The 12710-nt window shown below is 47.9% G+C and overlaps 3 protein-coding genes across 7 annotated transcripts; 2 read left to right on the top strand and 1 right to left on the bottom strand.

The window, feature by feature from the left end:
- The first annotated feature begins 3 nt into the window (after positions 1-3).
- LOC128278260 (ADP-ribosylation factor 1) lies at positions 4-7258 on the top strand. 4 transcript variants are annotated; one of them, XM_053016947.1, is made up of 6 exons: positions 1204-1267; positions 3625-3655; positions 3932-4318; positions 4399-4508; positions 4575-4700; positions 4788-7258. In XM_053016947.1, exons 3-6 carry the CDS (start codon positions 4171-4173, stop codon positions 4950-4952), a joined length of 549 nt encoding a protein of 182 aa, XP_052872907.1. In that variant the 5' UTR covers positions 1204-1267; positions 3625-3655; positions 3932-4170; the 3' UTR covers positions 4953-7258. The 4 variants fall into 4 exon arrangements, with proteins under 4 accessions (XP_052872903.1, XP_052872904.1, XP_052872907.1 ...); XM_053016943.1 differs by lacking the exon at positions 1204-1267 and adding an exon at positions 4-51 and having other exon boundaries at positions 3625-4318; XM_053016944.1 differs by having other exon boundaries at positions 1202-1267; positions 3625-4318.
- An 824-nt stretch (positions 7259-8082) lies between these two features.
- LOC128267229 (ER membrane protein complex subunit 4) lies at positions 8083-8915 on the bottom strand. Of its 2 annotated transcripts, none has more exons than XM_053004029.1 (2): positions 8752-8915; positions 8083-8665 (listed from the first exon to the last, which is right to left on the bottom strand). In XM_053004029.1, the coding sequence occupies exons 1-2, from the start codon at positions 8805-8807 to the stop codon at positions 8203-8205; spliced, it is 519 nt and encodes a 172-aa protein (XP_052859989.1). In that variant the 5' UTR covers positions 8808-8915; the 3' UTR covers positions 8083-8202. The 2 variants fall into 2 exon arrangements, with proteins under 2 accessions (XP_052859989.1, XP_052859990.1); XM_053004030.1 differs by having other exon boundaries at positions 8083-8656.
- A 337-nt stretch (positions 8916-9252) lies between these two features.
- LOC128267485 (general transcription factor IIH subunit 2) lies at positions 9253-10705 on the top strand. Its single transcript, XM_053004324.1, has 2 exons — positions 9253-9388; positions 9467-10705. Exons 1-2 carry the CDS (start codon positions 9330-9332, stop codon positions 10671-10673), a joined length of 1266 nt encoding a protein of 421 aa, XP_052860284.1. The 5' UTR covers positions 9253-9329; the 3' UTR covers positions 10674-10705.
- Positions 10706-12710: the final 2005 nt, after the last annotated feature.

The following is a 12710-nucleotide window of genomic DNA, read 5'->3' as shown; positions in this document are numbered from 1 at the left end:
TCACAACATCCAAATCATTGAGATTCGTTCATCATTCCGTAGTTCACAAAGGTTGGTTTTCAGGTTTCACGAGTGCATTTTTCAGTTCGGTACAGGCCGAAGGTGTAGGATTGCGCGGGATTAAAGGTTTAATTTGGATAAAAACAGCGTTCTTTGTGACGGTGGAACAAGCCGTGTGGCTTTTGGCTACGTGGATGCCGTTTTCTCCGAACAGTATACGTGTGTCCGACGGATTATTGTGAAAGCTATAAAACTGCGTACCTCTTGCGCTTTAAGGATTACTGTCCATCGGATGTTTGGTGTTGTTTGTTTAAACACATAAATTTTCTACTGTGCTGTGCGTGTCAGAAGAGGAGGTGTGGTGATCGGGGCGTGTATAAACAATAAATCCTTCGCAGGTCCAGGTCGCGGTCTGACCGCGTGAGAGGGGATTTCTGGCTACTAGGTGTTTTGCTAAAGTTTGTCCTAAAGTTGCTGTTGCCAGGCGGATATTGCGGGTGTGTGGCAAAGCCACCGACGTGCCACATTGAAACTATCCATCGCGGCACCTTTCATCATCGTGCAATATGGTGCAGATTTTAAGAGTGTTCTGTTCCGTTCCGTTTGAACCTACATTATTGACTACCAAAGATTGCACACCTTAAACAGATCAAATAGTGCCAAATTATTGATTGCTACGGATTGTGGCAGGCCTGTATCGACTGAAAGAATCTCCTTCGCCTATCGGTCTCACAAAATCCGTTCCCAATTGATGAGGTGATTGCTTGGATTTTTCGAACGGTTGTGCGAATTACTTGATAACTCAGGCTAGCTAACGTTGCACACCGATTACTGTGGTCTGGCGAATTTTAATCTCATTTTGTCAGCCACAATTTGGTGTTTCAACATGCAATTTTTCCGCTTCACATTGTACCGGAATCAAAAAGGATCCAATGCCGTCCAATGCCTGGCAAAGTGACGAACTCCGAAGGATAAACAGTGGGGCGCCACCGAAGCGTTTCGCCGTTCGATTGCACGCGTCTTGGAAGAAGACGTGGCAGTCGGGCCGTTTTTCATTTTCAGGGAAGCTGTCAAAAAGCGGGCGAAATTGATTGCTTGCCTATGCGCGCGCGTGTGTGTGTTTGCCGTCCAGCCGTGTGTGTGTGTTGGAGCGCACAATTGAGAGATTCTCTTTTTCCTCTGCAAAGAAAGTAATTCGTGTGGCGAAAAGCGACGGACAGGTCGACAGAACGCGAGCGCTGTGGTTTATCCGTGAATAGCTAAGAAAGTACGTGAGTGAAACAATAGTAAATTCTTTGCCCTGCCCCCGGAACCCACCCGCATGGCGAGGAGATATTTAGTTTGGTCCGATCGGTGATGGTTGGGCTGGAAAAAGCGAACGAACGCGGACGCGAGAGTGCGAAGGCGAGCCTGGGTCGCCATCTTGGACGGTAGTTGCGGAGCAGTAGAGCTTCTTCTCACGATTCTTCGTTGTATTCGTTGCCTGCCCTGTACGGTGCTGTCGTCAGCGATTGAGGGAAGGAAACAGATAATGCCGCTCTGCGTTCGCCCTGTTCGCCATTGCTGGTGTCTGTACAGTGTGTCTCGGAGCCTTCGCTAGCCGTTGGGGCAGTGAAAACCGGAGTGTGCGTCGGATGTGTGCATGAGCGCTTGTACGCCAGGCGCAGTTGGACCAAGTCATCCTCACCGATCCAGGTTTTGCCCGTGCGCTGTCACCGTGTGTTTCCTTGTGCCGCTCCAGTCTCTCGCTTCTTGCCTGGTGGCGTTGTGTGCGCGGCGCTCTATCAAAGAATCGAGCTGGATGATTCAGCCTGGTACAGTAACCCGGTAAAGGCGAACACGGTTTACCAGCAGTGGCTTTTTGGATGGTGAAAATGTTAGATCAGTGTTCGCGGTGGTAAATCCTCGTTCCATTGTGATGGAAAAGGTGCGGTTGAGTTCGGAAAAATATGGTAGCTCTCCAATGGGCCGATAATTGTTGAAAAAAAATCAAACGCTCTCTTTCACTCGCCGTTGCCGCCTTTGACGTGTTCAAAAATGCTCGCTACGGAAGAACGAGATGCACGGCCCATGAGAAGGACTAGGCGAGAGAGCAAGAAAGAGAGAGGCCGAAGTAAAGTTTCTGAGCTGGAAGAGCCAATACTCTCTGCCACGCCAGGGCGTACATAGTTGAAAAAGCGGAACAAGTGCATGGAAGCTGCTACGTGTGCTGCAGAAAAATACGAATGCGGGCGAGATAGAGTGGTCAACTACCTACTAAATCAGTAAACGAGGGTTTTCGAACATAGCCAGCAAAGCAGCCTACTACTTTTCTCCCGCTATGAGGTTGAACACACTTTTCACTGGTGTGTTCGACACAATCGGAAAAATATGATCCATTTCTTCGTGGCAGAGGAGATGATCGACTTCCTTATTGGCGTTTAGGTTGCGCTGAATCACCAGCAAGCCGATCAGTGGATACTATCAAGTTCCTCTTAGCGCGCACACATACGCACAACAGAAGCAGTGCTCATCGCGCGAGTGGAGTCAGTACGCGAGCAAGTTGCACGAAATAGGACGGGACGCAAGAAAACTAACAAATTGTAGCCACAAGCATTCAGCGGTTAGCAGCAGAGCCCCGTCGGCAACGACGACCGAAAAACAGATTAGGTCGGCGAATACAAGCTCCAACTCCGTGGTCGCTTTACTCTCTTTCTCTCTGTCCGCTCTCTCTCCCCGTACCGCAAAGTTTGAACTTGCGCTTGTGTCAGTCAGCCGGCGACGAAAAGAGCCTCCCCATTATGCTACGATCGGAGAGAGCGAGATAGAGAGTGACTAAGAAGGGCCGAAGTAGAGGAACGGGTTAGAAGCATCAGTAGGCCGTGTGCACACACACACAAACGCACGCACGCAAGGTGTACAGTATGCATGTGTTGGTGGCGGCGGTAGCATAAGTATTATGCTCACTCAAAACGGGTCCCGGCTGCTTTCTCCATTTCCAGTCACCGGTAAAAAGTTGTATTTTCGACGGATTGAGTCACGATGATGGGGCTGGCGTTTGGTTCCATTTGCTTCGGTCGCGTGAGCGTGTATGCGTTTTGTAGGGGAAGCGTGGATAGATCAGGCACTTCTGGCGAATCGATCGATCACCAAAACGCATAAGCAGCATGGGCGCATAGGGAATTAAATTACAAGCGACGGGCGGGCAGCAGCTTTAGTTGATTGGTAAACAACTAAAGCTCAGCCCCATCTGGTTCAAACCAAACCACAAGTAATCGGTCCTTCATTCAGTCCTGATTTAGTGACCGTGTATCGTTTGGTACGATATGATAACGATAAGAGGAAAGGCACATTAACGCTTTCCGACGTGTCCCAGTCATTAGTCACGTGAACGCGTGATAAAAACGCTCTTGGCAAATTCCTTTTAGTCTGGGATGCGTAGCATCAACATTCAATTGCACGTTCAGCCACAGCAATTCATCTTTAACAGATGCCGTAAGGGCTTCGATAGTTCTTCGAGTTCCATAGGATAAATTTAATGAAAAATCCAAGTTTCGTCTGAACATTCCACAATATTTTATTTATATTTTGCAGTGAAAGATCCTCTAATATGCCATCGTTTTTTTTTTGGTTAACCTGTTTCAGAACATTTAGCCACTAGCAACGGGGACCGTAGGTAACCAACAACGCAGCAAGTTCCCCGTAGCTGGGACGTGAGAGAAGCCGCGAAATCAGGGCCGACAGTTAGCGCATCCTGCACACTCCGCCGTAGCGATACTTCTTCCGTGCGATAAACATCACAGACGGCCGCTGATGTCCTCTGTCAGCGCCAAACTGTGAAGTCCGCAAATATATATATTCATATATATATATACGTAGTGTATTACTTGTTGCTTGTCTGACGCATTCCATTCCCCTTCACGACGGAACAATACTATTGGTCCGCGTGAAGCTATTCTAGACGTTTAAGAAGTAATCCATATCGTTGGTAAGGAGAAAGATAAGAGCTGCGGCGAAAGTGTGACATTGTGACGACGTGTTTACTGGTGTGCTTCAAAAGTAGTAGTGACCCTCTTCCGAAGAGAACTAGAGTGTGCGGGAAGAAGCAACAAAGGAACCGTGCCGGACCCCGCATAAAGTGAAAGCAGTTCTTAAGAAAGAGCAAAAACAAAACAACAATTATACAACAAAATGGGTAACGTATTCGCTAACCTGTTCAAGGGATTGTTTGGCAAGAAGGAGATGAGAATCCTGATGGTCGGATTGGATGCTGCCGGTAAAACTACGATCCTGTATAAATTAAAATTAGGTGAAATTGTTACAACGATTCCTACTATTGGTACGTATGCACGGGGGGAACTGGAAAGAAAGAAAGATTCCTTTTAACGGCAGTTGCATTCTCCTACCTTCAAATTGCAGGTTTCAACGTGGAGACTGTAGAATATAAAAACATTAGTTTTACAGTATGGGACGTTGGCGGTCAGGATAAGATCCGGCCCCTGTGGAGGCATTACTTCCAGAACACACAAGTAAGTACAACGGTTTCGAAGCCTGGCAAGAAGGCAGCGTTTAACCGACACTTCTTCTTTTTCCAGGGACTTATCTTCGTCGTCGATAGTAACGACCGAGAACGTATCGGCGAGGCACGGGAAGAACTGATGCGAATGCTGGCCGAAGATGAGCTCAGAGATGCTGTTCTGCTGATATTTGCTAACAAACAGGCAAGTGTTGTTCACCGTTACCGTCGTAACTTACGCATCCACTGGATATAGTTAGTCAATTTTAACCGGTCTTGTTTCCCGTTTTAGGATCTACCAAACGCAATGAATGCAGCAGAAATCACCGACAAGCTAGGTCTGCACTCGCTAAGAAACCGCAACTGGTACATTCAGGCAACGTGCGCAACGAGCGGCGATGGTCTGTACGAGGGACTCGATTGGCTTTCCAATCAGCTGAAAAATGCCAATCGCTAAAACATCAGCAGCAGCAGCAGCAGCCGCAGGAGCAGCAGTAGGTCATTGCGCATCCTCACCACGGTGGGTCTTGGCGGCCTCAACATCATTGCAAAGAAACAAAAACATCCATATTTTGAGACGGGACTCCGCTGTCGTTCTTTGAGTGGTCAGAGTGGCGCAAATGGGTAGGTGTAAGAGGACAGGAAGCTGTGGAATGGAATGGTGCATCAGAATCGATCGGCGTGTGTGGGTGGGTTGGTGAATGAAGGTAGTAGCTAAGGCGGAAAGGCGGAGAACACTAGCAGCTATGTTTGCGAATCGCGGTTCTAGAATGTCAGTGTTGCTCTGCTCAGCCACTAGTTGGCCGAAAGTATTTCTAGCCCGCGCAAAAGACGCTTCTTTGCGCGCTTGGAACCGAAATGAAGGAATAAATAGATGATGCTCAGGAGCAAAGATTGAACACGATCATCATGATCACGGGGAGGACGACACCGACGGGGTATACACATTTATACACAAACACACGCGGACGGACGGACGTTCACTTTCGGACTTCGGACTACGGACTAAACGGTGTTAAAGATAATGATAATAAAGATTAAGCCGCAGGGCAGAGGTGAGCAGCAACCGCAAGGACAAGCAAAACATCCACATGGAACACAACCTACCATCAAGATTAAGGCATGTAAAATAGTAGCAGACGAACGAAAGACGCTCTTTGCATGCACATTGTTGGAGGCGCGGCACCTTCATGGATGCGCCCCTAGAGGCCCGGTCTGGATGGCAGGACAAGAGAAGACACCGAGAAGCCTTCCCCGAACGGGCAAGCGATGTAGACGATGTGGTGTGGTATGCGAAAGGACATTAATTTTTGTCTCTAAATGTATATTTATCCTCAAATCATCGTTTAATTCCGATCTGGACTCCCCACATACACACAACAAACATCTAGAACGCATCAAAATAAAGTCGCACCCCACAATACACTCCCCATTCATCCCCGACGGCGACCGTGCCCAGGGAAACTCCGATGAATAGAACGATAGATAAATAGAGACCTACCATAGCGGAAACATCATGTAATGCAAAACATTAATGTTGTGAACGATTGTTTCCCTTTTTTAAGCTTTTGTTGCTTCATGTTAGACAGAATCCGAAATGTCCCATGGAAGCAACTGATCATGGCAGTTCTAGCGCGCTAGTTCCACCTTATCATGCACACTTTCACGCACGGTGGTGCACCTTAGCATAATTCCACTTACAGCGTTGCACCATTTATTCCGTTCTTTGCGTGCCCTATATCCTTTCGACAACATTTGCCGCCCACAAAGAGGACACGTTTGCTTCAGGAGAAGAACGCAACAGCATCACGGAGCGCGCGATGCAAGTTAACGACAGACGCCAGACACCACACAACGTACACGTGACCAAAAACGCAACGTACACGACATTCAAACGGACGCAGACGTGAGCCCCCCGGGGGCAGGCAGGCAGGCGCAGTGAGGGAAAATATATATGTATAATTACAGATAACGAGACAAAATGTTAGGTAAACAAAAAACTATAATGAAGGAAAATTGCAAACAGAAATAAACGCCAAACACCTTGAGGCATGAACACAAAGGAGGGACACTCTTTTAACACGTGGATTACTGCAGGTCGTCGCGACCGCGACACACATTGGAGAGGAATAAACCTTGCATTCGACGCTCCTCTTTCACAAAACAAAACACACACAGACACTCGTAAAACACAGCAAAGATAAAGGATGCATCAGTGATTAACTTCAATACTGTCCAGTCCCAGCCCAGCCTCTGAAAGTCGTCGGTCCGCCTCATTTGGATTCGGGAAACGGAGGACGTGGCCAACAGAAAGTGGTTGGCCGTTTTATTTTGCTTTGCATTCAGTTGCGCTCAGTGCTTTCAAATGCAGAGTGGGGCCGACAGGGAGATAGAGAAAGAACCATTGAACACACACAATAGCAACACACAACGCGAACTGGCTGGGCAAAAGGAATCTGATCAAAGTGAGACTAGGTTTCTGCTTCCTCTCTAACTTATTATCAGCGTCATCTTCATCAACGGAAGGTACATTATGAGCAGAAAATATTCCACAAAATATAAGGAGGAAGGGTGAGAGCATTTGTTTCTTTAAATTAATTTACAGTTAGTGCAAAACAGAACCCGAGTTACTAAGAGAAAATTGGAACATTCACATCGCCGGAATCGATTAACACTGAAGTGAAGCGTTAATGAGATGGAATAGAACCCGAAATTACGGAGAGAGCTTATCGATTAGTGGCAAACGAATAATAAAAGGAAGCAAATCGCGACCGTGCGGACTTTTGTGATATTTGTGGTGGGAAATAACGATCGTTTGAATTGAACCAAAGCAGTCCTTATTCATCGCAGCACGCAGCCACTTTTCAACAAAAAAAAAATGTGAGCAGAAAAAAATGCCATCTCGCGTCTTTTTCCGAAGCAAGCTGTGAGAGTGTGTGTGTGCGTTCAGGAACGTTTTGGTTGAGAATCGTTTGTGTCGCAGCAAATCTGTCAAAGTGGATTCATTCGGGCTCTCGGATATGTTGAAGTTTTTGGTAAGTTCCAGAAAATAGGCTTCATTTGTTTGTTTTGATAGTGCAGAATAGAAATATTAAGGCCCTCGGGTTGCGTAACCACCGGTTGGATGGAGCATATTCGTAAAGTTGCCGTGTGGCAACCTATTTTTAGCTGTGAACACGGGGATAGTTTATGATGACCAGCTGATGACCTGCTAGGATTGTTGACTAAATTGTCCTTTTTGCGTTTTCTCCCGCATTCACACAGGTAACCTTCGGAGCTGGTGTTTACACCGGAATATACATTTCGCAAAATTATGAGGTAATTTGAATCGTTCGTTCAGTTGTGCGCCCGATGTCGATTTACTGGAGTTTTCTTGCCACCACAGGTTCCTCGAGTGGACGAACCGGGCAAATTGCTAGAAAAGGCGAAAGAGTTTGCGGATCAGTACAAGAAGCCGTAGAGACACGGCATCGTTACAACGGGCGCACTACTATTATAAGCGATCTACCAGGCTATGCGATGAATAAATTGTTTGTCTAGTGTAACTTGTTCGTCCGAGCTCAATGTATTAGACGCGCCACTTTTGTTTCACCTTTTTTTATTTTCTTTGACCACACATCACGTGGTACGTTCAGCAGAGGAAAATAAATACAGACATTTCACAAAATGCACTAAAACCGGAATCAATGTGCGCGTGGTGGTGATACTCAGAACAGTGAAATGCCGCCGCCGGAATACTCCAACCGGGCCTGCGGCTCCACGAACGCCAGCCAATCGGAGGCATGCGTTGGCAGAAGTCCCATGCTGTGGCATTTGTAGAGCGCTAGCCCAATGTTAACTAGGTTGCCCAGCAGAAAGACTAGTTTCTGCCCGGTGGCCGATACGCCTTCGATCACCTTGAATGTGGAATGTGTGGACAGCATCATCTTCACCGGCCGTATAAACATCATCACCACCATCATGATCGGGAAGATGCTGATCGAGTTTCCGGACATGTACATGATGACCAGGTTCATCGGAAACTGCTTGATCGGTCCCAGCGCGATTTCCCACGATTTTTTCAATATGAGATGGCTCTGGTCCGTGGGATTCGCCACCTTGTTGCTGGCCACTTCTGCCGACGGATTGTAGCCAGGAGGGGCCGGAATTTCCGAGGTGCTGCTTCGGGGCCTACGAAAACCAGGGAACGATGTGAGCGAAACACAAAAATACGCATCCACACAGGCAGGTGGTTGGGCTAAATCCGGTGCACTTACTTGGTGTTGAAATCCAGACCCCACTTGAATTTCTTTCCCACCGTCTTAGAAGCCATCGTACTTAATGGGCTTTTGATCAAGCGATTGCCAGCTACCGAACGGCCAGAATTGGTGCAAAAATAACTTTATTTAGCGCTTAATTTGGCCCAGCAATTCTCCACACTCCCGGATCACTTGATTAGCAGCAAAATACATTTGACAATTGGTAGGGGAATCGTAATTGCGTGTATGACGGACCGTAACGCTGTAACGCAGTAGATTTGTTTTGGCCGTTTTTGTTCGATATTATCGAATCATTAGGTCGTTCATTTGCAACCATTGCGATGGTTGCAATTTTCTTCATCTAAAAGTTAATTTGTAATCAATATTAGTAATTATTTTCTCAACACGTAACGCTTGCATGATTTGATTTTTTCTGAATCCCTTATGCCACTTGGGTCCTCTTTCACAGAAACGTCAATCGAGCGGGGATCAATGTAAACAAAGCTCGAAGTTTAAGCAGCGATCGCCGGGTTGCTAATATTAATACAACTTTTGTGACCGATTGATCTGGGAACTGCTGCTGCAACACGCTCAACATGGCCGATGAAGAAGATCCAAAGGAGTACCGGTGGGAGACGGGATACGAGAAAACATGGTGCGTATTGTTCTGCGCCATTCCCGCGAAACCCTTCAGTCCGTTTCGCAATAATCGCTCTTTTTCCGCGCCCAACAGGGAAGCAATCAAGGAGGACGACGATGGGCTGATCGAAGGATCCGTGACCGACATCATACAGAAGGCGAAACGAAAACGGCAAGCAATGAAACGGGGGTTCAGTAAGCTGGGCATGATGCGCCACTTGTACGTGCTTCTCGATTGCTCGGAAGCGATGACCATTCCGGATCTGAAGCCAACGCGCTTCATCTGCTCGCTTAAGCTGCTGGAACTGTTCATCGAGGAGTTTTTCGACCAGAACCCCATCTCGCAGCTCGGCGTGATCGCGATGAAGGCCAAGCGTGCGGAAAAGGTAACGGAACTGAGTGGAACGTCCCGGAAGCACGTGAAAGCGGTACACGCCCTGAACACCGGTGTCCAGCTGACCGGTGAACCATCGCTCCAGAATGGGCTAGAGCTGGCACTCAAAACCCTGCGCCTGGTACCGTCGCACGCTAGCCGAGAAGTGTTGGTCATCATGGGCAGCCTGACGACGTGCGATCCCACCGACGTGCACGTGACGATCGAGACGCTCAAGACGGAAGGTATCCGGTGCTCGGTCGTTTCCCTGTCGGCGGAGATACGGATCTGTAAATTTTTGTGCACCGAAACGGGCGGTACGTACGCTGCGGTGCTGGATGATGCACACTACAAGGATCAACTTCTGCAGCACATCGATCCACCGCAGGCGGGCAATCAGCAGGAATTCTCGCTGATCAAGATGGGCTTTCCGCACGGCAAGACGGAAATGGGAAAGGAACCGCCGCTCACGATGTGCATGTGCCACATCGACAGTGCGGATGAGCCGGCCAAGCTGACTTCCGGCGGGTACCACTGTCCACAGTGTTACAGCAAGTACTGCGAGCTGCCGGTGGAGTGTGCGGCCTGCGGTCTAACGCTCGCCTCGGCACCGCATTTGGCGCGCAGTTTTCATCATCTCTTCCCTGTGCCACACTTCAACGAAATGACGCTTGAGCAGGCACAGCAACAGGGCCAGCGTGATTCACCGGCAACGAACTGCTACGCCTGCCAGAAGACGTTTGTCGCCGTAACGGACAAAATGGTCTACGAGTGCGGTTCCTGCCAGCAGGTGTTCTGTATCGATTGCGACATTTTCATACACGAAACGCTCCACTCGTGCGTTGGCTGCACGACCAATCCGGCTTCGGCTCAGACCCTACAATCGCGCAAACCCGTTGCGCCTCCCCACACCCTATCCATCATCTAGCATCAGAGCGCATCAGATTGGCCATCAAACATAGTGCGAGTGGAACAATAAAAAAGCGATGTGTGCACACAATCCGTAGTATTTCAAAATATTTGAAAAATCCGAAATATTTCACACACACTAATATTGAAATATTGCCGAAAATATTGTTTGGCAGTATCACGCAATATTATTATTTATTTATTTATTTATTTATGTGTGTGCAACACTGCATACAAGCTTTGGAAGCAAATCTTCCATACAATGTTGCGTGCAACATTGCATGCAAGTCACTGGTGCTACCTACAAGTCGCTCCTGCTCCCCTAGTCAAATTTCGGATTTTTCGGGTTTCGGAGCCGACCAGGAAGTCCGATCCTCTGAAACGCCGGATCATCGAGAAATGAGATTAAAATGAGGCGTGGCGACGCACGCCGGGAACAGCTGGTAGAGCACTAAAACAAGCGATGAACAAGCGATGCACACGATCCGTAGTATTGTGATTGTTTTATTAGAAATCCTTAGGGCCACATTTCTCACAAACATTTGAATAAACATCCCGGGTAGCCTTTTAACATCAATCGTCTTCCTTGTTGCACCAATTAACCAGTTGTAGATGAAATAAATGAATTGTTCAAATAATAAATGAATAGCCTAAAATAGTTAAGTCTTGTGACTGATCGATGACGGGTTCACCATCCGATGCGCCTCACCCAACGGAGAATGAACCAGTTTCAAACGTCGCCTGAAGTTACTGGCTGTGGCGTTAATTTATCGACCCGAGCCTGAGTGTTGTGCGGTCCTTGGTTGCGTTTCCCAGCAAAGTATGTTGTTTTATCACTGCTGCTATCATATTTGTAAAAATGCCATCAAGATAATTTATGCGCCAGATTGCTCCCGTTGCTTTGGTTTCCTTTGTTCGAGGTGCAGTTTCCGCGGAACACAACTCGGTTTCGTTTCCCTCGGTCGCCACCGTAATTACTGACGACGAAATTTAACCGACAAGACCGGTTCTCTGAAACGATAAGTAAAACCTTCCTGGGAGCGTCAACTTGCCGCACAAATTACCGACCGGACGGAGTGCGGAGTGTGTTTATGAGGTCATTTGTGAATTGGCGAAGGTATACGTATGCTATTCTTTTCGGGCATTTAATGAGGAGGACCATTAAGGCGTCCACGAGCTGTCTCCGAGTGACAACATTTTACCAACTCAAGACCGTAACGTCCGGGATATCGCAAGGCTAAACTTTTCGCTCCCCGATGGAACGGATATCCGGATGATATCGAGCACGTGGAAGGGTGAAAGTGTCACTACCTTTTTATCCCTGAGCCGCCTGCTACGCGGTGTCTGATAGTGAGGCGGCATCATAATGACGCATTAAGTGACCCCTTTCTCTCGGTGCGTGATAGTTTCGGCTTATTGCCCCCTAAAACAAAATAATGGCGGACGGTTTATCATATCATCCGATAACAAAGTCTGCCTTTTTACTAACATAAATCAAACGAAACCTGTCTCAATCTCAATCAAGCGGTCCCGGCAACTATCGTATCAGGCTGCCCGATAGCGGGAGTACTGCGTACAACTACTTCCGACAAGGCCAAGCCGAGCAATTGCCCAATTCTTATTAATCTTGCCCTCTGCTTCGGTATCAATCAAACGCCTCGATTGGTCGCCCTTCTTTCCGGGGGCTGCTGCTATCCGTGCGCGCGACCCGATAATGCCCCGATTGCTTATCGGCTTCAGACGGTGATCAAGCATCTTATCTGACACCGGACCCGGTGCCAATGTGGAACGCGTGCGCGTTCCACAGGTTTCTCGTAAATATTCTTTCATGATTTTGGGGCCAGGGGCTAGTGAGCCGAGTGAACGAGCTTTTAATGGGCAACCATCACATTAACGCCCAGGTCAATGGAATGCCTGTGCAGCCTTTCTCCCATTCTGAGCGGACAACTCCGGAAAACCGCGTCGAAATCTAATCTAAAGTAGCGGCCCAGAAGTGGGCTGACCACGCGCTAGCAATATGACGCAGAAGGGTTTTTATAACCTGTTGAGCTGCAGC

This window comes from Anopheles cruzii, chromosome 2 (assembly GCF_943734635.1).
Source record: "Anopheles cruzii chromosome 2, idAnoCruzAS_RS32_06, whole genome shotgun sequence".
NCBI classification, from domain to species: domain Eukaryota; kingdom Metazoa; phylum Arthropoda; class Insecta; order Diptera; family Culicidae; genus Anopheles; species Anopheles cruzii.
Note: the sequence above shows the minus strand (reverse complement) of the source record. Positions and strands in the feature narration are given on the sequence as shown.

What these genes read in the sequence shown, in the direction of transcription:
- LOC128278260 (XM_053016943.1), top strand. Translation starts at nt 4,171, where the DNA reads ATGGGTAACGTATTCGCTAACCTGTTCAAGGGATTGTTTGGCAAGAAG. An exon ending in ATTACTTCCAGAACACACAA is followed by an intron (nt 4,509 to 4,574) that starts GTAAGTACAACG and finishes TTCTTTTTCCAG; the next exon opens with GGACTTATCTTCGTCGTCGA. An exon ending in TGATATTTGCTAACAAACAG is followed by an intron (nt 4,701 to 4,787) that starts GCAAGTGTTGTT and finishes TTCCCGTTTTAG; the next exon opens with GATCTACCAAACGCAATGAA.
- LOC128267229 (XM_053004029.1), bottom strand. Translation starts at nt 8,807, where the DNA reads ATGGCTTCTAAGACGGTGGGAAAGAAATTCAAGTGGGGTCTGGATTTC. An exon ending in GGTCTGGATTTCAACACCAA is followed by an intron (nt 8,666 to 8,751) that starts GTAAGTGCACCG and finishes TGGTTTTCGTAG; the next exon opens with GCCCCGAAGCAGCACCTCGG.
- LOC128267485 (XM_053004324.1), top strand. Translation starts at nt 9,330, where the DNA reads ATGGCCGATGAAGAAGATCCAAAGGAGTACCGGTGGGAGACGGGATAC. An exon ending in ACGGGATACGAGAAAACATG is followed by an intron (nt 9,389 to 9,466) that starts GTGCGTATTGTT and finishes CGCGCCCAACAG; the next exon opens with GGAAGCAATCAAGGAGGACG.